The sequence below is a fragment of the Eurypyga helias genome, unplaced genomic scaffold, assembly GCF_000690775.1.
Source record: "Eurypyga helias isolate BGI_N326 unplaced genomic scaffold, ASM69077v1 scaffold28341, whole genome shotgun sequence".
Classification (NCBI taxonomy): domain Eukaryota; kingdom Metazoa; phylum Chordata; class Aves; order Eurypygiformes; family Eurypygidae; genus Eurypyga; species Eurypyga helias.
In genome coordinates this window covers 25263-48285 of record NW_010232431.1, presented here as the reverse complement: position 1 = coordinate 48285, position 23023 = coordinate 25263, and the positions used below count along the sequence as shown (strand labels likewise).

Below are 23023 nucleotides of genomic sequence, written 5' to 3'. Positions count from 1 at the left end.
GAATAAAACCACTGTGCACCAACTTCAGCTATTTCAGTTTACACGTAAAGAGAACTTATTCAACAGAAAATGTTAAAAAAACCCCAAAACAGAGAACTCTGTGAGCTAGAATTCTCAGAACTTGTAAAGGGCTAGAAAGACACTCTCTAGGAAGGGTGAGACAAGACATTTCTAATACATTTCAAAACTAAAGCAAACTAGAAGGGGTAGCCATCTACACAGGCTTGAAACACGGTGAATGTTTGCACAGACCTCAACACACACAAGCTGAAACTTCTACATTTCCAACTTGCCAGCATATGTTTCACAAGTCACCAAGTGCAACACTCCTGCAACGTTCTGTGGCTTCTAATCACACCTTTGGTGGTGTATGGGAATCACAGAAGCCATCTGGAACCCCCTGCTTGACATAACCCTCCATGTCTCAATTTTTGAGATCTAATCAACAAGGCTATCTCCAACTCGATGTTTTGGATCTGGGCTCACAAAGATTTCTTTAACCAAGCTTGAAATAGATTTGTGTAAATAAATCCTCAGGAATGGATCTTACTCCCACCATGTTACTTCCCTTTGTTCTTGCAGAATTTGAAAGCAAACCACTGCCTTCAGATAGACTTGTTTTCTGTAACCGTGCTTATGCAGACATCCTTCATACCGTAAACAGCTGTCAGGTCTTGGCCTCTGCTTCTTGGAGTGCTTGAGACAGGCTTTATTTCTCAGTAGGCTTCATCAGTGATAAAGCTCTGGAACTACAACTGACAAGTGTTGAAACACCTACCATACTGTTCAGAAGTACAAGTGGGCCTAATTCAAACCAGATATCCATTAGAACTCGCATGTATGTTTAGATGACAGGAGAGAGAGGCTCTATCGCCATATGGGGACTTTGATGATAATAATGACCCTTGCCCACTACTGCGCATTTTTATCCCCCCTTTTTTGCACTTCCATTAGCCCCTCTCATTTAAAAACCCACCACAGCTTGCAGCCCCCAGTCCACAGCCTGACTCTTCAGCATGAGTTACAAGGACCGATGTTGGCTCCCTCGCACGCTCAAGTCCCACTCTTGGTACCAGCCAGGAATAGCAACCGTCAAACGATGATACTGTTTTCCCCCTTAAGTGCCAAAAGACTCAACAGCATGTCTGTGTCCTGTGAATTCTGGTAAGTGCTGCCAGCAATGTCTGTTTTTACATACCCCTGCCAACTCCATGACTTCACTCGGCTGTGTGATACTCCTGACAACACAACACCGAAAAGAACACTGGCACTTACCTGAGCTGCCAGTGCCTTCCGATGCACTTCTGGAGGTTTTTGGCTGGCTCTGTTTGCTACTTGTTCGTACAGTGACCGAAGGAGGAACAGTGCTGCTGCTGTCTCCACGAATCGTCGAGAGATCCTGCATGCTAAAGCTCCTTAGTCTCTCAGACAGGGCCCCCTGTCCCTAGTTAAGCAAACAAGCAAATAACACACATAAAAGTTAGATTCCACGGTGCAATTTGAGCCTTCCTCCTCCCTAGCTCATTTAAATCCATCAGGCCAATAAGAAGAGAAAAAATTGCCTGGTCCAGTAACCTACAGAGGACAAAAAAACCTCATTAAAAGCGTCATTTCCCTCTCCTTGCTCTTTCTTTTGGAGCAGTTCTATGCACAAAGTCATCCAAACTTTTGTTGGCGAGCATCTTGGATTCTTCAGTGCAGTCATTTTTGCTCAGAGCAGCCTTGGCCATATCTAAAGGAGCAGGATGCTGTTCTATCTTTCTAGTGGGTACTTCACTAGGATCCGAGTCAAACAGGTGCTTGGCTTCAGAAACACAATTAAATGGTCTGCATCAAAATAACTCCCTTTTGAAGTTAATAATCTATGATAGTATTTACCCAGCCCTTCTCAGTCATACACAGAATTTCCAGAGCACAGATAATTTGAATTTTAAAGTAATAAAAATTATTGTTAAACGCAAAGAACTATTCCAGTGCTTTTTCATGCAGCCTAAGGAAGAAATAAACTACTGCAATATTTTTCTTTCTTTTTAGACTAGCTCTCAATGAAGCAACAAACATACTCCTTAGTGAAAGGAGTGTAGCTGTTCTTTGTATAGGATGGTTGGTTAAAATACACCTTTTATTAAAACTACAACCCACCTAAACGTTGACTAGAAGTATACCTCTGTCTGAATTTTGTAATCCTCATACAACAACACTGTCATAAAGCAAGAACACCAGAAAATACGATCAATACAGAACCTATCTATCCTTCTCTGTTGGCTACATCAAGTGACATTCAGAATATAAACAGCATGACTGACAAATATAGGTTTTAACATTTGGGGGGAGGGGGGGGTGGTTCTGAAAGATACTTCATAGCATATAGTCTCAAAAAAATACTCAAATAAATACATAGAGCCTGATTTGAAAATTATTTCTGCTAGTTTAAATTAGGGAAAAAAGAACAATGATGTTTTGACCAAGGTGACACCAGAAAGATGGCAAAAAATAGTGGATATTGCCCTGTTCAACAAAAGGGAGAAGGCACATCATAGCAATTCACACACCACCTTTGTTTAGACTTGTACCCATCAAAGCAGTACATCAGTGGAAGCGTAGCCCGAACGCTGCCACAGGGCTCTCAGCTGGGGCCAGACCAGAATACATCTCCGCTCCCTGCTGGGCTGCAGATTTGAGTATCCTGCCCACAAAAGCAGGGTGCAGGTGAGGAGAGTACACTCTAGTGCTAGCCTGGCACGGAGAAGGGACTCAGCCTGACCATGTCCGATCAAAGGCAGGGCTGGACACATTCCTTGCTACAGCAGTTAGGCAGCACTGCCTGTCCCTTGGTGCACTGGCACTGATGTGTGGGGAAGGCAATGCATGAATGTACCCACATGTACTGGTTTACCAACATCACTGCAGAAATTCTGCACACAGAGTAATGGAAAATCGTGCCTCTACCCCATACAAATTCCTCAGCAACTTACTTTTAGGGACCAGTAGACAAGGAACAGGTGCTTCAACTACAGCCACTGTGCCAGCTTGCACTTTCTACATTCAAGAAAACTGCTAGATCAGTAATTTCCCAACTTTTCAGCCTGAGGTTTTTCATACAAGAAAAACCCTTTAAGGGTTCAAACTTCCTTCTCAACTCCACAGCGTATCAACTTAACCACAGGCAGGCCATACATCCTGGACTCCAGCACTTTTTGGCATTGGCAAGAAGCAAACAGCGTGTGACAGTAACTCCTTCAGCGCGGTTCCAAAGCATCACCCATAGAAATATGTACCGTCTAAAAAATATTAGAACTGAATGGTCCTTTGTAGGGCAATCACCCGGTGGAGCTAGCCAGGAAGCTGCACTGGGATTTTTCTCTTTATTTTACTGAATCTTTGGTTTCTTAAGCTCTCTCTAGGTATGCTGTGTTTGGCAGCATTTTGCATTTAGCTTTTCTGCAGACTTACAGAGAAGTCTCCACACACCCACCCTGCTCTTCCTACAGACTTACTTTGCTCATTAACCCGTCCTACTTTTTAAAGTATTTTAAATAGATGGGGCTTTTTGCTTGTATACCAAGACATTTTGCCGACTGTGCGTGTCTGGCAGTGTAGTCCCAAGAGCTGAAGTTTTGTTAAGATCTCACCGCTGCCATCTCACTCTCCAACATGCCGCAAGAGTTGATGCCTGAATTTTGGCTACTCCTGCCAGTGGCTGAACCACTCCTGGGACATACTCTTACTCCAAGAGGCATCTCAAGTTACTACTCTTCAGCCATTCTAAGACACATGTACTCTGCAGCCTACAGCTGCAGCTGTCGCTGGGCTGGCATACTGAAATCCCCTGGCATGGCTGGTTAGCTGGGTGTGATCCCAGCTTCCCAGAGCTCAGCGCAGTGCCGTTCTGGATGGGTGTTGTAGCTTGCACTGAATTCCTGCAGAGCCACCCTTTTCTCAGTAGCTGATTTAAAGCTAACACAAGTCATCCTGCCCTCCAGTCTGACTACAATGCGCAGATCCCTCGCAAGAGCAAGCTGAGAGCAATCAGACCACTGCTGTTGCATAATGAGGGACCAGCAAAGCCGGAGGGTTAGCAGTGGATGAGCTGCTGTAAGCCGAGTGCTGTACTCCTCCCGCACCTCCAGCGCAACTGTCAGCAGTGCTCAAGCTTTTAACCCCCTCCCAGCCACTCTGCTCAGCCGGCTAACCCCAGTTCATTTCAGTCCAGCGGGTGATTTATGTCTGTGGGCACGAGTCAGGTTAGAGACGAGAGCCACGTGTCAGACCACCCTGGCAGGGAAGATGCCACTAACGCACTCTTTTGCATCGAAAATGAAGAAGATATGTTAATATTTTTGCATTGCAACTTGCGATGTAGCAGCATATAATGATCAAAGGCCCCAGAGACAGCTTGGAAACAAGGGACTGTCATCTGTGGGTCTGTTACATTAGCATACAATACATGCAAGCACAGCCTTAAACACAGTCACAGCAGCTGTGACAAACAGCTTTGACTTTCTCCAGGAGAAAAAAAAAAAAAAGAAGTCTTTTTTTGATCTTTGCTTTAATTTTACCTGAGTTTATAACAGCAAAGACAAAGGTTGCTCATCATGCAAATAGCAAAATATTACTTTTCCTACCATTCGGTGAAATGGCTTGCCCAAATCTCAGAAACAGCAAAGGCTCCATCTGAGTGAGGACACTGAAGACGTGTGAAAGCCTGATAACTTTCCTGACATCTATTCTCTTTCACATTTTTGCACCTTAGATAGACATTATTTGATTGCTCCTAGGGCATAACATAACACAGTTCTTTCCCGGTTGCCGCATTTCTACCTGACCCCAAATCGAAACATGACAGAAATTATGATTACAACAGAATCAGGACGGTTTCAGAGTAAAATGGAAAAGGTTACCAATCTTATTTTCCCTGTCAGGTAAGCAGCTGCTGTATATGAAAACACAAACATTTGGAAAGCCAACACTGAGGGTTTGCACTGCTGAAGTTACACGTTTTAGCAATAAAGACTCTATCCAGCTGTCTTATTCCACAATAACACTCATTATTTATTAGCAAAAGAGAAAAACAAGTTAATAGCTTTACTTCACAACAGAATAGGTTTGGCACAGTACACATCTTGGGCCGTGTTTGGTTAAAACAATCACGTGGAAGATGAAGAGCAGCTGTTTGGGGAATTTTTGATTACCATCTTGGCCATGATCATACAGATGCTCTTCCAACTGCTACAGACATGGGAGATGTCCTAGAAATTTCAGCACACTGTGTGTCTGCACAGTGAGAAGACCCAGGCCCTAAAGCTATGACTACGCTGCAGGCCAGAGGCGTGTTTGCAGCGTGTCCACACGGACCTGAGCTAGTTTTATCCTAGACAGCATGACAGCAGTAGTATCACGACAGTAGCTGTGGTAAGAATATTTCACTGTGTCAACAGCAAAACAGCATGATGGTATTAAACAACCTTTTAAAAATGGGGCCTGGAGGCGCCATGGGACTGGGGATGACACCACCTCCCTCTCTTTCCCCTCACTGAAGACCAACTGCTCTGTCAGGATGATTGTGCTGGCAGTGTGGGTCCTGTATTTTGGGGCCTTCATCCCCTGGTAGAGGACACAAGCATGACATGGGGCTGGAGGACTGAGCCTTACTCTCCCTGGGCACAAGACTGCCTAGACTCAACTTCCACCTCATCCAGCTTCTCCTAGGACACAGACTGAAGTATAGGCATACCCACTTCCCACATCTAGCACATTCTTTCCTTATTTTTGCTTTAAAGAGTGGACAAAACAGCATCAAAATACTAAGCTTTCAAAGCCAGCCAACCTGCATGCTACCTTCCTCTAGATGTTGCAGACATCTTTGTCTCCAGAAACAAACATTAATCTCTGTGGGTCCACAGCACAAACATCGATGCAACCAATATCCGCTTGGAAGGATCAGAAATCTCAACCCTTTCCAAAACCTGGAGTCATTATTGTGTCAGACTCTCTAAAAGGCACTCCATCAGAAATAGCTAGAATTGTCTTCATTACTCCACCTCTCTATAATTAATCTCTGCATTCACATTTGAAGTAAAAATTTTTAGAGGGAGATGGATTTAGGAGTCTGGAAAAACTGGGTTTACATCCAATGGAAATATTCATTTAAAATTCTGCACATATGTAGGTAACTTTACATAGGCTCTAGGTAAATAAAATTAGGTATATCATTTAAAAAGCTGCCATTTACATAACAAAGTCCCATTAAATGTGTTCTGAATATAAACAAATAACAGTGCCTGGATTTCATCATACCTTCCATCTGACAACCTGAAAGAATTCTGTAGATATTTAGGCTTCAAAACACCTCTAACACCTACAGACTCCATTTTGCAGCTATGGAAACCATAACAGCATGGTGAAGTGACACAAATAGGGAATCAAATAATGTCAGGTCATTAAAAGAGTAGCTTTTAATACGGTCAGTGTTAACACAGGATGGCACCGTCTGGCCTTTCGCATCTTAGGATCAGTAGTTAATAGGAAAGGGAACACTAAGTCACACTCACCACACTTCCAGCACAATACTAAACCTGTTAATGTTCTCTTCTCTTCTTGCTGTAACTTTGGTTAGCAGTTCTACTCCACGCCAGCAGACACATCTGCATGCACGTTACAGCCTCCATCCTGCAGATACTCACTACAAGCTGTGGCGCATGTTCCTAGGGTGTCACTTATCGCCACCGTGTCAGCAGGACTTCCCCAACCACACCTATCAGAAAATGCTTGCAGAGATGGATCTTCACTTCTGAGCCAAGTCCTGGCCTCACTAGCTCCACTGCAACCCCAGTCATCCTAACGGGATCACAGCAGTGGGAGAGAGGCTTGCTTTATCTACTAGTGAGAAAACAACAGCAAACAGCAGCTTGGCCAATGCAGTAGCAGCAACCTGAGTTAGCTGGGTTTTCCACATACAAAGCTCCCTGCCTGGCTGCTGGAATCTTTCCGATTGCCAGCAGAGGACTTGGGAGGCATTTTGCTGATGAGATCAAAGAGAGGCTTTTGAAGCTCAGCACACACGATCTATCTACCCACTGGAAGTGGAGCAGACAGCATCTGGCCTCAAACCAATCTCAGCTGAAAACAGTTCAAACTAGTCTAACAGGGAGGCAGATGTTAGTTAGGGGTTAGTATAAGCACTCAGCAGATTACCTGCCCTTTTTTCTGGTCCAAATACAAGTGTAAATGAAGTAGCTGAGAGACCTAGCAAGGGAAAAGAGAGAGCCATTGTGGCAAGACACATAAAAGCTTTGAGAATAAGGTCTATTTGAAGCATAAGTAATCGAGGCGAGACATGAGCATGACACCGGGCACCATGTGCAGGGACTCACATACACATGACAAGCACCCACCTGTGGACTATACCTCTGAACGTAGGTTCTCCCTTCCTCAGATTCCCCAGAGGTGGAGAAACCACTCCATAACCCCAGCTGACAGGGTGTTACCTAGCACGTGTGTTTAAAGAGTAAAGCAAATTACAAACACAACGGGCTGCCACTCCACCCCTTGCAGTTGATTGATGCTTCCCATTGGAGAAACCCCCAGTGTCTGGCCACCTCTGTAATCCAGACTTAAGACCATTAAGAACAGAGCGCATTTATGACTAATTTAGGCACGGGATTAGGTGAGAGACACGTGGCAGTCATTTTGGTACTGGTGACCGACAGGTCTTCTGAGACGTAGGATAAGGCTGTGGAATTACTCAGGGCAATGCGTGGGAGTTCACACACAGAAGCGTTGTCATGCCTGAGTGCAGGCAGGCCCTGCTAAGAGCAAAACCATCCGCCTTATGCTCTGAGCACAGACCTGAGTGAAGGAGGAAATTGATTCTGCCACCGTATGAACAGAAATACCCTACCAGCAATACCCTCGTGGCCAGGGCCTGCGTGCTGTGCCTAGCTGGGAACAGCTACCCGGTCTGGAGATGTCAGTACTAAAGAGTCAAAGGGAAACCAGCTGATGTTGATGGTGGAAACAATTTCATCCACCCTTTTTGTTTGTGCGGTTCATTTCCTCTCCTGGGAACTGTTTGTTATTGTCTCTCCCAGCCTGGTTTCTCTGTATAAATGTATTGTTTGGTTTTGCCATCCTGTGCATTCAGTAGCTGTTGTCTGCTTCTTGGAGACACCAACGGAAGACCCAACAAGAGAGAGAAACTGGAAACAGCTACCTGGATTGTAGGTCAAACAGCAGTGGGGTTTTATCGATTTGGGAAAAACAGATTCTCAGAGACTAAGGATGAAAGACAGAGCACACTGTGACAGGAAGAGTTCAGAAAATACCGTCATGAGTGGCATGCTACCACATGTAGCACCTGGGGGTACTGGGGGACGAAAAGCTGAACATGAGCCGGCAGTGTGCGCTGGCAGCCCAGAAAGCCAACCATATCCTGGGCTGTAGCAGAAGTGTGGCCAGCAGGTCGAGGGAGGGGATTCTCCCCCTCTACTTTGCTCTTGTGAGACCCCACCTGGAGTACTGTGGCCAGCTGTGGGGCCCTTATCATAAGAGGAATATAGACTGGTTGGAGCGAGTCCAGAGGAGGTCACGAAGATGCTCAGAGGGCTGGAGCCCCTCTGCTATGGGGACAGGCTGAGGGAGTTGGGCTTGTTCAGCCTGGAGAAGAGAAGGCTCTGGGGAGACCTTATTGCACCTTCCAGTACCTGAAGGGGTCCACAGGGGGGGGGACTTTCTACAAGGGCCTGTAGTGACAGGACAAGGGTTAATGGGTTTAGATTGAAAGTGGGGAGGTTTAGATTAGATATCAGGAAGAAATTCTTCCCGGAAAGGGTGATGAGGCACTGGAACAGGTTGCCCAGAGAAGCTGTGGATGCCCCATCCCTGGAAGTGTTCAAGCCAGGTTGGATGAGGCTTGGAGCAACCTGGTCTAGTGCAAGGTGTCCCTGCCCATGGCAGAGGGGTTGGAACTAGACGGTCTTTAAGGTCCCTTCCAACCCCAAACCATTCTGTGATTCTATGCTTCTATGTTTCAAGAAAGCCATTCGTTGTTCCTCTTTATTAGTGTAACATGGCTCAGCCATGAGATCTTCAATTTTGGATCCCAAACGGAAATCCCTTAAAACAAGCTACTTTCAAAAGCAGCAACCTCAGCCCTTCTGACATAACGTTAATGGTTCCTCAAAGGTTTCTCAAACTGCGTATTCTAAATCATATCTGCAGGTCTTGGCCGTGTCACAGACCAGGGCACAGTGTGGCCGTTACGGACACAGTGGGAAGCAGACTGGACAGAACTGTTTGCTGATACGTTAAGCAAAGAAACAACCTCCCTCCAAGCAGAGGGATCTCACGCTCACAAAGAGACTTTATCCAGGAAGAATGCTCCCTGGTCCTTGCCTCCCTCTTTCCCAATTCAAGTAAAAGTGCAGTCCTCCACTGTCATGCCACAAAAGGCAGCATCGCTCTCCCACATAAGTTTCTCCTCCAAACTCCCACAGTAAACAGGTAATGGAAAAGAAAGGATCTAAATACTGACTTTCAGGCAGTTGCACTTGCTATACCAGCCACTACTAGAAATGAAAAGGTGCTGTTTGACTAGAGGGGATAAAATCCAAACGATCACCAGCACTTCCCTTCCAGTGCCCTGGTTTAAAAACCAGCAAACGCACTGGCAAACTTCCCAATGAGTTTCTTGGGCTAAGGGCCCCCAAACTAGCAGAGCTGCGACTCCCCAGGGGGTGGTGGGCCCAATGGTGGTAATGGAAGCAAGACTGCTGGGACCATACCGGTGGGTGCGAGCTGAAGCAGTTTGGGAACTGCTGACACTGCGCCCCTGAGCATTTAGGAGGTAGATGAGCATAATGAAACCCTCCCGCCTTTGCCTGCATGCCTGGCCCTTTTAACCAATAAACCAGGGTGATTGCTAGCTCTGGCAGCACCGCAAGCCATTATTTCCCCACGCATGAAAGGCTCCTGGACTGTTTCTCAGACTTATTAGGCACAAACAGGCTTTTCATCGACACCAGTCATGCATGCCTGCTCCCTCCGCCTCATTTATCATGTCCTGCCACGGCACCGTGCCCACTGCCAGCAGCACGCTGCACCCCACTCCCCTTCCTAAAGGCGGGACGTATCAAGGAGCACGCGATGGGTCACAACACCAGCTGCCACGCAAACAGTCCCTGCCCTACACACAGGAGGGCTGAAGATGGGTAGAGGACGGTACATTACAAGAAACCTCTGGGTTACGATGATCTGTTGACTGTGGGATGTTTTCTGCAGCTCTCCCTTGAAGAGCAGAGCTGAGGCTGCAGTTTGGAGATGGTTAGGTGGTTGGGAGCAGGATTTGCCTTGCAGGGGGGCAAAAGATCCTGACCGTCTTCAAGGCCAGGCTGGATGAGGCTTTGAGCAACCTGGTCTAGTGGAAGGTGTCCCTGCCCATGGCAGGGGGGTTGGAATTGGGTGATCTTTAAGGTCCCTTCCAACCCAAACTGTTCTATGATTCTAAGACATTAGCCTGTTTGGCAGAATTGTTTTGTTCAGGGTGAAGGAAAACCCAGGAGCTTGAAGGAGAGGGTCAGAGAGCTGGGGGAGAGTGCAAAACTGGTGATGGGAGGGTCGTAGAGACAGACAATGCAATGGCATGGCTGGGTCAGGGCTTGGGAAGAGAACAGGGAGTAGATGGGTTGGGGATTGGGCACAGGGTAAGGCAGCCCTGTGGTGGGAGGGTCAGGGTAACAGGCAGAAGATGAGAAAGTGCTGGGAGCATGGTGATACCAAGGGAGTACATGCGAGTGTGCTGGAGGAAGCTGGTGATGCTTCCAAGCCATCAGTACCTCTCCTCATCACAGCCACACACGTGTCCTAGGTGCTTACATCAGAAACCTGACTGGTGCCAATGAAAAGCCCATCTATGCCCAGGCCTCCAACTGACAGCTCCTCTGCCCACCAAGGCCTTGCACCCCCTCCACTGCTGGGGCTTTGACAGCCTTGGTGCTGCTCCCCTTCCGCTGCGACCCAAAAGGAGGCTCCTTTTCTGCTTCTCCTCTCCCACCATCCCGAGGTGAGCTGGAAAGAAGGTGGTGGTCAGTGCCCAGGGCCCTTGGAAGCGGGAATGGCTGAACTAGTTGGAACTAATTGAAAACATGCAAACAGCAGTGGGATTTACTGCCTGGTCATCTAATCCCGCCACTTAGGACTGACCCGCTTGAAATCACAGTGTGTGACAGAATGACCAAGCAATGAGGACAGGATTACAGAGCCCCAAATGAGATTATGCTACTTGGTGAGGATGCAAGCTGCTGAGGGCAGGGAAAAGATCTGTGCTGAGCATTTAGCAGGGTAATAAGACCAGATACCCAGTGCTCTGTCTGCTTAGAGAGCATCCAAAATAGACTCTCTAGAGAGAGAGAAAACACCCAAGCGAGCCAGCTGGGCAGACTCAGGGTACTTGGGACACTGACAGCTCCTCAGCCTGTAAAATGAATTGGCACAGGTTTGTGCCAGTGTTAGCACAACTGCGGCTTCAAACAAAACAAAGCAGGGGAGGGGAGCAGGAGGAAAGGGAAGAGAGACAAGCCTGCACTTGGCTAACTACAGATGAAGGCTATTTAAGATAGAAAGTGAACAGGGCCAGAGGATCAAGGATAAAGAAGGTGTGGCTGTGCATGACTTGCAACCTCTTAGCCTGTGGTAAATATATAAAGGTAGCAGCCTGTCACACACAAACAGTAATCAGAGTGCCAGCTGCATGATGGATAAAACGAATGAAGAGATGGGCCTTGCCCAAAGATCACAAAAGATAGAAGATCCCGTGGGAACACAAGAAGATCAGTTACCAGAGCTCAGAGAGAAAGGAGAGGACAGCTATCTCTATGGGCTGTGAAAGGCTATGTCTGCAAGTACAGGAGCCTTTAGATTTAAGCTAATTTATTAAAAGCAGGTCTGTACAGAGCACACTTTCAGCCTAGCAGCTCCCTGCATGTCTGCCACCAAAAGATGCTGATTTGCAAAGTCTGAGGGTCCATTTCTTAATTAAAAAAAAAAAAGCATCTTTTCCTCATCCATTAATTCAAGTGAAGCAGGAAATAAGACAGATCCCCACATTCGCTTGCTGCTAAAAGCCACGTTTCCATGGGAGCTGCAGGAGCACAGTGCTTCCGAATATATGGTCATCTCTATAGGTTCCAATTTTAACATGATTTGTTAAAAGGCCAAAACCAAATGAACGTGTTCGGGGCTCTCTTGCCCATCTACACTCAGCACTTAGCACAGGCTAGCTGGATACCCATAAACCTTTGCACTGGGAAAGCCAGGATAAACCCTAAAAACAGTATTCTCCCTCCTCCCCCCCTGGAAACTTCCCCCTAAGGACAGCATTGCAGTCTTGTCTGGCATCTGCCAGCTCGAAGTGTTTTCCAGATAATTAGTCATTTGAACTTCTCTCATGCAGGATAATCTAGCTCTGTTATATCTCCTTCTCCAGTGAGCAGTACGGGCGTTGACATACATTTAACAGCAGCTGAAAACCAGGGCAGCAGAAGCTGTTACCACCCATACCTGCTGGTATCATTCCTCTGTTGGAACCAGCTCCCTTCACAGCAGCTAAATGGAGACACATCCACACCTGACCCATCACACCACATCCTGAATACCCGAGGAGCACCAGCTCAGCACTTCTGTACTGCAACACATGAGGCTGTAAATCACAGCTTTCAACTCTCCCTACCTAAAAGACAGCAAATTCAGTCTGTGAAGGGGAGGGACAGAAGCCGCTCCAACCATTCCTGACTACTACACCATGAAGAGTGTAAATGTGCAATGGGTGTGGTCCCATAAACAGCAGAGGTAATCTGCTTCCCAGGACCAGGAAGGGATGATGTTGCTTACCCTTCCTCTGGCCATACTCCTCACAATGCAGTTCTGTCCCTTCCCTTGTGCTGGCTCAGGCACTCAAGACACATTTGTGTGCTCAAAAAACCGTATTCCCTTTCTTTCTCTTTCTGGATTAGCTTTCTGACACATTAGACAGAACCTGAAGAGGTCCAAAGAGCTGTTGCACGGTAACCCACCGGGAGCAGGAACATTACCCAATTTGGAGGAGCAGAGCTGTCAGATCAGCTCACCCAGTCTCTTGGATCTGCACCCTGAGGCACACAGAAGCAAGCAACTTGCTGGAGGCCACATGCCAAAGTGGTGAAGGAAGCCAGGAGTCCTATTTTTCTCATATATTTAGAATAATTTAAATGTCAGGGTTGAGGCAAAGACATGAACAGTCCTTGCTTTGTTATAAAAATCAGTAAATAAATCAATCAATCCAATCATAATCTCCCAATCTTACCAAGAGATCATTTTCCATCTCCCCAAAGTACTGTGCAGGAAAGACTCTTCTGGTCCATTTACGTGTTGCAGTATCTTAATTGTTTTCTCTCGAGTTAGGCTGGCAGATGTGCCATACAGCACCACCACATAAGTCACAGACCTCCTTTCTTCCAGCACTGAATGGGGAGCTTCATTAACCCCTGCAAAACAATGGCTTCCTTGTACCCTTGACACTCTTCTCCCTTCTACCCAGCTTCCCACTGCCACTGGAGCCACTTTTCAAGGCGGTGAGATTTTTAAGCCAAACACCAGAAAAGCAGAACAGTAGGAAGAAAAACCATGGCACTGACAGTTCATTCCGGTTGAAGAGCTCATGAAGACACTGTTGCAGTTCTGAGAGGAACAGGTTGGCACTGTGGGTCTGGGCTACTCTTGAGAGCCCAAACAGGAGTCCAGAGTTTCTTTGGGGTTCACACACAGTTTCTCACTGTCCTATAAACAGCTGTAGCATAGAGAGTCTGCCACACCTTGTAGGAAAGGGCTCAAAGCAAAGCTAGTGCTGCACAACAGGCACTTCCAGAGCCTGTTGATGTCCATGCTGCAACTCCTTTAGGCTTACATAGCAGCAGTAAAAGTGTGAAGTGTCATGGAGGCATCACACAAACATCGTTTTGTTGGGCATGTAACACGCAGCTTTGCCTTAGCTCCATCTTTATCCCAGGTTTCAGTCTAGGTTTGGACTAGCCAGCAGTCCCTAGGTTAGCAGAACCTCCCCACTGAAGAGCAACAGATCAGGAGAAGAACTGAGCCAGGCCTGACAGCCACAGTCTGCACCATGCTTGCCAGGGAAAAGGGAGGGAATTTTTGGTTTTTCTTTGGAACAGGACATAGCTTTTGCATCTCCTTGTGATCCTACATGTACATGCCACACCTCAGGGGCTCCCCACTTCTATAATACCTTGTATTCAACACGTTTTATAAACGTCATGGTATTTGGCTTTCTAAGGGTGTATTATGCATTTTTACAGAAGGTTAAGGCCAAGACATACTAAACTGATGTGCCTGAGGTCATATGAAAAACATTTGACAGAGGAAAATTATTTCCTTCTACTCCCATTCACGTTTTTTTACCAGTACCCCCCCCTTGCCCATATATTTCTACATCCTTTTGCAAGAGGTGCTGCATCTGACGGCATGAAAGCTGTATCTCCTATACAAGTCTTGCCCCCAAAACACAAGGGTAGAGTCACTGTGCACATTTACCCTAAGCCATGATAATTCATGGCCAGATAGCAGGACCACAAAACACAGTTATCAAGTCCTTGCAGCTTTTATGCAAGCAAAGAAAGATAACAGCTGTTTTCTGGTTCTGGCTCTAAGCCAGGACAGAGTACAGGATACACCTCCTCAGATGAGACCATTCATCTCCAAAAGCAACTAATTGCCATTTCCCATTCACTCTTACATAAACATGCCTCCAGAGAATTACACACCAGGTATGTTATGTGTAAGCCTTGCAGACAAACTTTTAGCCTTCATGACCTTCAGATCATATCTGCTTTCTGTCGGTACCCAAGTTATAGGTCACGAGATCCTCCAGACTTCTCAACAATTCAGCGTAACAACTGAAAAACTGGGGTGCAGGTGGCCTTTCCCTTCACCACGGAAGGTGCTGACCAAACAAAATTATTTCCCTGCCAGGATGTTAATGGTGTTCACCTATCGTCAGCATCTTTCATGGAAGAATGACAGTGAATTTCTGGCATATTTTGACACTGAAGAGCACAGGGTGTGATGAACAGAATTGCCAGTGCTGCCACCTCAGTACTGACGGAAAATATATAATATAACAGAGGCCTGAGGCAGACCCTAGTCTTAATTCTTCATTTCCATCCTCCTGTAGGTTCACTAGGTACCACACTTAGTGTCTTCATCCCAAGAAGTACCTGTGTGGCTGGTGAATGGGAGTTTGTGAGGCACAACCAAAATCAGTGAGAGAACCCCTACCCTCACCATCTCTCCCGCTCCACTCTGTGGCTGCTGTTGGCTATGGATGCAGATGAGATGCCAACGTCACCATCCTGACCTGCACCTTTACCTTTGAAGCCGCCATGACGGCTGCCGTGGCTGCGACGTTCAGCCCCCGCTTCCCAAAGTGCACAAGGGCATCATAGCTCCGGTCTTTTGCCTGGACGAGGCAGTCATCGATCTCCTGTCACAGCAGACAACAGGAACAAAAAAAAAAAGGCACAAGAAGGACAAGTTGAGAGTGCTCCCAGCCTCAAACTCTTGGCAGGGTCAGGTCATCTTTCACAGAAGCAAACATCCTCTGTTTCCTCCACCATGGATGGAGAGAAGTTCACAGCCAATGTTTGCAAAGAGGAAAGGTTTGCAGGGGAGCAGTAACTCCCATTTCAGGATTTGGGAACTCTTTATTCTGCAAACGGAAGATTGAGACCCAAAATTGGGACAAACTTGAACAGTGCAACCACCACCAATAGGTCCTGGAAGCCAGACAGGCACATCCACTTTGGCAGAATGGACCAGGGAGTGTCAGGAGCCATTTGCAATCTGTGGACTCTAAGTACAAATTGGATTGCCCCATAGTTTAACAGAATCATATTATGACACTGGGCAGCTGCAGCTGTTCTGCCCTGTGTCCAGGACTAGTGGTCTGAGAATTATCTGAAACATCTCTGCACATCACTGCAGCATCCAGCTTCAACACGCCCACGGAATTGGAAGGTCCAGAGCTTCTGGATTTTGATGCTGTGCAACACACGGTGAAATGGTTATGAAAGATCTTGCCCTCACCTTCCCTCCCTCAAGACACAGGGGTCTGGATGACAACAGATGACAATGACTTTGATTATTCAGCTACTCGATTTGCTGGGTTAGCAGGGACTGGAGGCTGCAAGAAGCTGCTGGCTGTTTAGAGGTTCCCTCCCTATTCCTAGTAGATAAGACGTAGCAGCCCAAAATGCATGAGCACTACTTGTGAGAAGCACAAGTAAGCAAAAGTTTCCAGGAAGCAGAGAGACAGGGGACTGACCCCCACTGTCCTCTTTGGATAGGACTGAGAGGCTGTTCATGCACTGCCTGTGGCTAAACAGGCATCTTTTACAGTTGCCAAAGTGGGAAACAGTTATTTGCTTCTTTGTGGTTTGCATGTTGATGTGTGACTGATAAGTATTCTTGGCCCATATATCCACATGAGCCAAATGGACCTGCCTGACGACATCCCATTCACAGCCACAGGAATCTCCTAGGCAGGCAAATAAGCTAAGCCGTAATGCCCGCCCCCCCTCCAAATTAGCATCATGAATTTGAGCAAGACATTTTTCAACCCAGGCCCTCAACATGCTACACACCCTGCTTCAGCATGCTATATGTCTCCCAGCCAGGCAAGTGCTTACTAAGCCCCTTTCAGACAGGCTTGGCTATTTGTCTCATTGCCGCATGTTTTAGGCAAAGCTGGGAACAAAGTTAAGGACCCCTGGCTGCCAGAGCCTGTTTCCCTGATCGTTATATCCAGCCACAACATAGTACTCCAGCTATATTCAGCCACTGTGTGCAAAGCAGCTCAGGAGGTATTTTTATTCCTCTCCCTCCCAACTTCTCAAGTGCACAGAGATGAGATGTGTGAGTGCTCTGAATAGATGTCAGTATTTAAAAACACAGCAACCACAAAGAACAAAAACACCAACCAAAAAGAGATGATCAAGTGACAGAGAATCAGCAACTCCCAGTCCTTCAATGAAAATGAGTGATACAAAGACTGGAGTAAACAAGGTGTAGATCTGCTCCACCCAGAGATGACCCAGGTACCCGTGATTACCTTTTCTTTCGAAGACAGTGTTGGATGAACAAATTTCCTGTACAGGAGGCTGGAGCCTTTTGTGTATGGAGACAGCAGCCAAGCTACAAAAGCTATTTTGAGTTCATAGTAGAATGGAAACCTAGAAGAAAAAGAGCTGTTAATGTCTGGTCCCAGTTCAACCACTGCCCCTACTCAGAGGCTCTCTGCACAGGAAGGGACTGGCCAGTCTAGCTCAGGGCAGCTGTTGCTTACCAAAGAATCCAAAGACCAGAACACATTCACTCACCTTTGCACATATCTCAACTAGGCACGTGGGTAAATCTTTACTCAGGTATCAGGGCCACTATGTAAAGTCTGGAAGTGACCCTGCTGTGTGATAAGAGGAGCTTCCTATATGTAGAGAGCACAGAAGCTGCCTTCATAGCATCTCCAGTCATTATGAGGGAGCAAAGAGCAAGCCAGCAAACCAGTAGTTCATTGAACTATTTATGCACCTCTCATCTCCCTGCCTTTCTGCTTTTAAGATAACACGTATCTAACTGAAACTGAAACACAAGAACCTTTGCTGCCCAAGCAACATGCAACATAAAGGTGCAGATCCACATCGTGGCTTTCAGGTGGCACTGCAAAACATGTAGGATACTAACTAACAACAAGACATGATTTAGCTGTTAATGACAAGCCAGGGACTTCTTGAAATTACCATATCCAGACTCTTTTCTGGAGGACGAAGTCTGCAGCTCAAGGCTGGCCAGCTAACAGCATCCTCACGTGGGCAGGCATATTGCTACCAGCAGAGAGGCGAACCAGCACTACCCTGTGTAGGCAGGGGCAAGCGTGAGCAGCACAGAGACCCATGATGGCTCTGCACCAGCCCAGCCAGACCCAGACAGACTCCTGCTGTGCTAGCACAGCACTGTCACCGAGCCAACCGGGCCATACGGCATCCAGGTCTGACCTGATGGGCTTCCGTGATTCTCTACTCTGAGCATGGATCTGCCAGGTTGGTCTCTGACCTCCCTTAGGATCTCTACAGCATAATTGATTTCACAGGCTGGACAAGCCCTCTGGCATTTCTCCAGAGAGACCCACATAATACATTCTCCAAAAGAAACAAAACTCCAGATTAACACAGGGGAGGTAGATCTGCATGCAAATTAGATAGAGAGACAATAACATCTTTTATCTCTTTTTCCGCAGGTCTGACATGTTGCCAACTACTCTGATTCCCTGTCTGGAGGACTCACTAAAGGAATGCAGTGCAATGCAGGATCAGCCTTTAGGTGAGGGACATGCACTACAGTTAAATCTTCATCCTGAAGTCTACTGATCTCACTGGTTTCCACTAGAAAGTGGAAAACATTTCCAAACATGAGCCTTCAAATTAAAAGAACTGAATCTGATAATGAGACATTGATGTGCTCTCGTCCTGACGGAGGTCACCAGGAACCCACCCACAGGCACCAGAGACCTATCACTGTCCCCCATCAAACCATAAGCCCAGGCTACTCAGGAACGGGCCTGGCAAAACACCCCAGGAACAACCATGCGTACAGCAACCTTCAAAGTTCTGAGCTGCAGGGCTGTTTCTGCCTGATCCCCAGAGTATGTGTACTGATTGCAAGACACAGCCAGGTAAGGCTAGACCTATGCCTGCAGCTAAAACTACTGTTGTTTACATGATGATCCCTGCAAGCATCCAACTCGGCAATCAGCTGCACCCCTCTCTGTCAGGCATTATGGGAGTGAGGCTCCTGTAATGACTTCTCACTACTGAGAAATCACTGAGCAGTTCCACCCTCTATCTTGCTTCTCTTAGGACAGCACTGAGAAAGGAAGCATGGCTCCTCCAGACAAAACGCCCCTCTGCACCTGAAGCTGCTGACCCTGTGTCCAGGAGGCAGTGCACCTTTGTGCCTCTTCTTTCCCCTTGTACACATTTCCATTTTCCTGCTAGCTCATGCCAGACCCTCTCCCTTCTGGTGCTCACCAGCAAAGAAAGATATCCGTGAACGTCTCTGCTGTCGTGAAGAGCGCGAATATGATCCAGTACATCATCCATTTGACCTGGCGAATAAAAACAGTAGGTGGGTCATTTTTCCCCAAGAACCTTGAAGTATCTCTTACAGGACAAGTACACAGAATAACTCTCAGGGGAAAAAAAGGTCCTTTTTCCCTCTGCTACGTATTTAACAATTACTAAGGACTTGAAGATGCTAGAGCTTCCCCCACCTCAGCACATGTAAAACACATCAGATTTCCACACAAGCCCTTGGGAAAGAAGATTGTGGCCTTTAGGACTGGTCTCATGAAAAGAACAACAGCCTGACTCTGTCCCTACAGAGGAACCTCCACCAGAGGATCACAGTGCATTAAAAATCTCACTTGACTCATCTTAATAGCAAAGGTTAATACTAGGGTGTTGGCTAAACTGTAATTAAGACAAAATGTAATTACTTACATAATATCTGGGGAAGGGGAAACTAGCCAGGAAGAGATAAAGAGTTAACTGCCCAACCCACGATCCAGGGCTCAGGAGCACAATCAACTCACCGCAACTTATTGAATTAGCACGCGTCAGTTGAGCGACACTGCTTCCTCACACCCACCCCCTGAGCCCATCACAGTGACAAGGACAAGTGCATTAGCTTAAATCTCCTACCTAGGGCTTAGGTGAGAGCATTTTACCCCATATGGGTAGTGAAAGCATGGGCTGCATTGTCACTGTGCTCAACTACAGTAACTCCACTGTGGGGTGGACTGCTTGGTGGGTGATTTATGGACAGTCTCCTTTGCAGTGACAGTGACAGATACAGAAGAGTCTTTGGGGACTGTGACCCAGCCAGGGAAACTGTAGTATCTCAAGTAATTCACGATTCTGGGGGGTTTTGTCACTGAGCACTAAATGGCATTTAAAAGCACGGCTAAGATGTTGTTACATATGCAGTATTGTCAGGTTCTTCTTGGTCTGGAAAAAAACAACGTATTTGTCACATGCCATCTGCACTGCCAGTGATTTTTATGAAGTGATGTGGTGCTCCTCTTCTGCAGCAGTGTCACCACAGAGATGATGTAAGGAATAATACCATAAGAGATGGGAAGAGAGAAGTTGTTAATTTAACTGGAAAAAAAAAAAAAAAAAAGCTGTCTAATTAGCTATATTTGAAAATGGAGATCCCTAAGCAGCTTTGCTGGAATGTTTGAAAGCTTAAGGAAGTAAAATCCGTGAACTGGAGAATGGGACTGTGTTACCTAAGGCTGGGATAATTGCAGTAGAATAAGGGAAGGCTGGCAATAAAGCTGGGTCTCACCAGCTCTGAAGTAGCTTGCTCCACCACCTTCTCCCCGATGCAGTGGGAACTGTACCTGTAGTCTCTCTCCATCTCGCTGCAGGTACTGTAATTATTCCCTGCGCACCTGCCGCCCAGCTATATAACTGCTCCCCTGGGATTTACATGTGTATTTAAATATAAATATTACAGCAGTCGACTGGCACTGCCAAATGCCCGAGAGCATTGTCTTCCCAGGGCAGCTTCCGCCAGGCTTTTTACATAACTGCGGCTCCCTCAAAGCCTCACTGCCAGCACGCTCCTGTCAGTTAGACACTGTTGCCAGCAAAACTTTTAAACACAAACCAAGACCTGCCTGGTTTAGGATCAGCCCTAAAGCACCATTTATCAAAATCACTATTAACAAGCAGAATAAACTACAGTGATAAGAGTTTTGGCTAATAAATGAAGGTTTGTACTGTGTCAGTGTGAACTACTACTTCATTTATTTTTTCTAATCAGACCCTATTAGACATATTGCCACAACCGATGTGTTAAACTAAAAAAACAATTGTAAGTGCAGACCAGGTCTTAGATGACCCACATTTAGGACATGACCCCATGTGCCTGATGCAAGTTCCTTTTTTGCAATTGAATTTCCAACAGGAATTGGACCCTTCAACAAAATACTTTCCAGAAAAGGACTATGGAATTGTTAAGTATCAGTGGCAGACGCTGCTTGGGGACGCTAGGGCACATCTTCAGCATTTCCAAGCAAAAGGTGTACAAACCTTGAGAAGCACAGCTGTGTAAGGGCTGCAGGGACATTTTGCCTGAAGTATCTGATGTGTTCTGTAACACTTAAGATTCTCAGAATACCCAAAATCATTATCTGAAGGAGGGGACTGATAGAAAGGAAAAATCTCAGCAGCCACAGTGAGTCCCAGTTTGAGCTGGCCCTAAGGACTTAATGGGATAGCCATCTATGCTGTAAGGCAGAGGAGAAAATGGGCTTGTTATCCCTGGGATCTTGAGAGGATTGAAGAGTCAAGAGCTGAAGGCTGAGTAGGGTTCAGTCAAGTTAACAGAGCTGAGGTTGTGAAGAGCACTACAAATCCTCCAGGGCTCTAACAGCATCCAAGTGGTTTTGATTCCACCAGTTTCCCTGATGGCCCCCCATATGCCTTTAGAAACTGGGGCCCAGGGAATGTTTTTCGGCAAAAGGACCAGACAGCACACACAGCTGCCAGACTTGCCCGTAAATAGGTCGCACCACAAGGAAGGATGTTTTTATCTGAGGATTCAGTCATAAGTCCTTCGAGCTGCCTCTGCTGAGCCTTGTTTTGAATGAGCAGCTAAAGCTTCAAGGATGTTTGAAAAGTCTTTGATTTATGCTGTTCTTCAGAAACAAAGGAAAACACGCAAAGCTCTGGATGCCAAACGCCTTTTTAGTCAGCCGTATATAGCTCGCACCACCAGAGAAATGGCATACATTTGTCAAAGAGCACATCAGCTCCGCAGAGCAGCCAGAAGCACAAACCCAACTCTCCTTATTTGAGACTTGTGCCCAGCAATCAGACAGTCCACCTCCAGGCCAGTCTTCCCCTTGCACTGGTTTACGAGCTTTCCCAGAATACAGGCAACATACACAATGTGGTGAGAAGCAATCTCAGAAAACAAGCCCTGCAGCACAGCCACAAACCTCATTACTCACATATTCTTTGATGTCCTTTGATTTCACGGCTTTGTAAGAATAATATGCAGGGTAAAGAGTGCCAAATATAAGCCTGGAAAAAAACAAACAACAAATGGATTAAATTGATTTCCTGTCACAGAGAAAGATTCTTTTTTTTTTCCTTCTCTGTCGAATGTGTTTCTTGCGCTAGTGAAAAGCGTTAGGATTTGATTTACGCTTGAGTGCAGTAAATGCAGTACAGGAACGGTGCTGCATCACTGGATTCAGGGAGACTATTCCCAGTGACATGGTGAATGAAGAGCAGGGATTCAGGCTGACTTTCCTTCTGCAATGGTTTCCAGAGTTGTACATTATGAGTTACACACAAAACAAACCAAAAAACCACACCAAACCAAAAAAGGCCACCACACTTTTTAAAAGGAAATTAAAAATTTCAAAATAAGCTACTGCAACACCAGGAATGTAGGAGTGTTGCTTTCAGAGGCAGAAAAACATAAGAATCATTTCTCTAAAATCCTTTCCACCTCTGTTCAACACTCTGAAAAGCTGCCAGAGGATAAAGCATCATCCAAGTTCTACTGGCACAAGGGCATGAATTCTGGGGCCTTATCCTACATTAAACCTGCTACAGGAAAAAGAGGGGCACTATGTGGTAATGCCAATTTGGGCTCACCAGGAGGAGGAATGTGCCCACCAAGATATGCCAACAGGATCAGGCTTAAAATGCCTACTTCCACTGTTCTTTTAAACAGTTTCATTTTCAAGTCTGAAAAGGATGCTGTCAGCTTCAAGATTTCATGTAAGAAAGAAATAAGGATTGTAAGTTAAAAATAGCAGTACTGGGAGAAAGAAACGTTGAGAATTTTTTATACTAATTCCTCTCTGCATCACTGCCTAGCTCCTTATTCACTTTGACCGTTG

The 23023-nt window shown here is 46.3% G+C and overlaps 1 protein-coding gene across 1 annotated transcript in view; it reads right to left on the bottom strand.

The window, feature by feature from the left end:
- The window catches only part of REEP1 (receptor accessory protein 1), a 32214-nt gene extending 10027 nt beyond the window's left edge, over window positions 1–22187 (bottom strand). Inside the window, exons 1-5 of the mRNA XM_010161377.1 lie at window positions 22121–22187; window positions 19128–19204; window positions 17156–17276; window positions 15416–15529; window positions 1276–1444 (exon numbers count right to left, since the gene is read on the bottom strand). Coding sequence (XP_010159679.1) covers window positions 1276–1444; window positions 15416–15529; window positions 17156–17276; window positions 19128–19195 — 472 coding nt within the window. The 5' untranslated portion in view covers window positions 19196–19204; window positions 22121–22187. The remainder of the gene's footprint in view (window positions 1–1275; window positions 1445–15415; window positions 15530–17155; window positions 17277–19127; window positions 19205–22120) is intronic.
- Window positions 22188–23023: the final 836 nt, after the last annotated feature.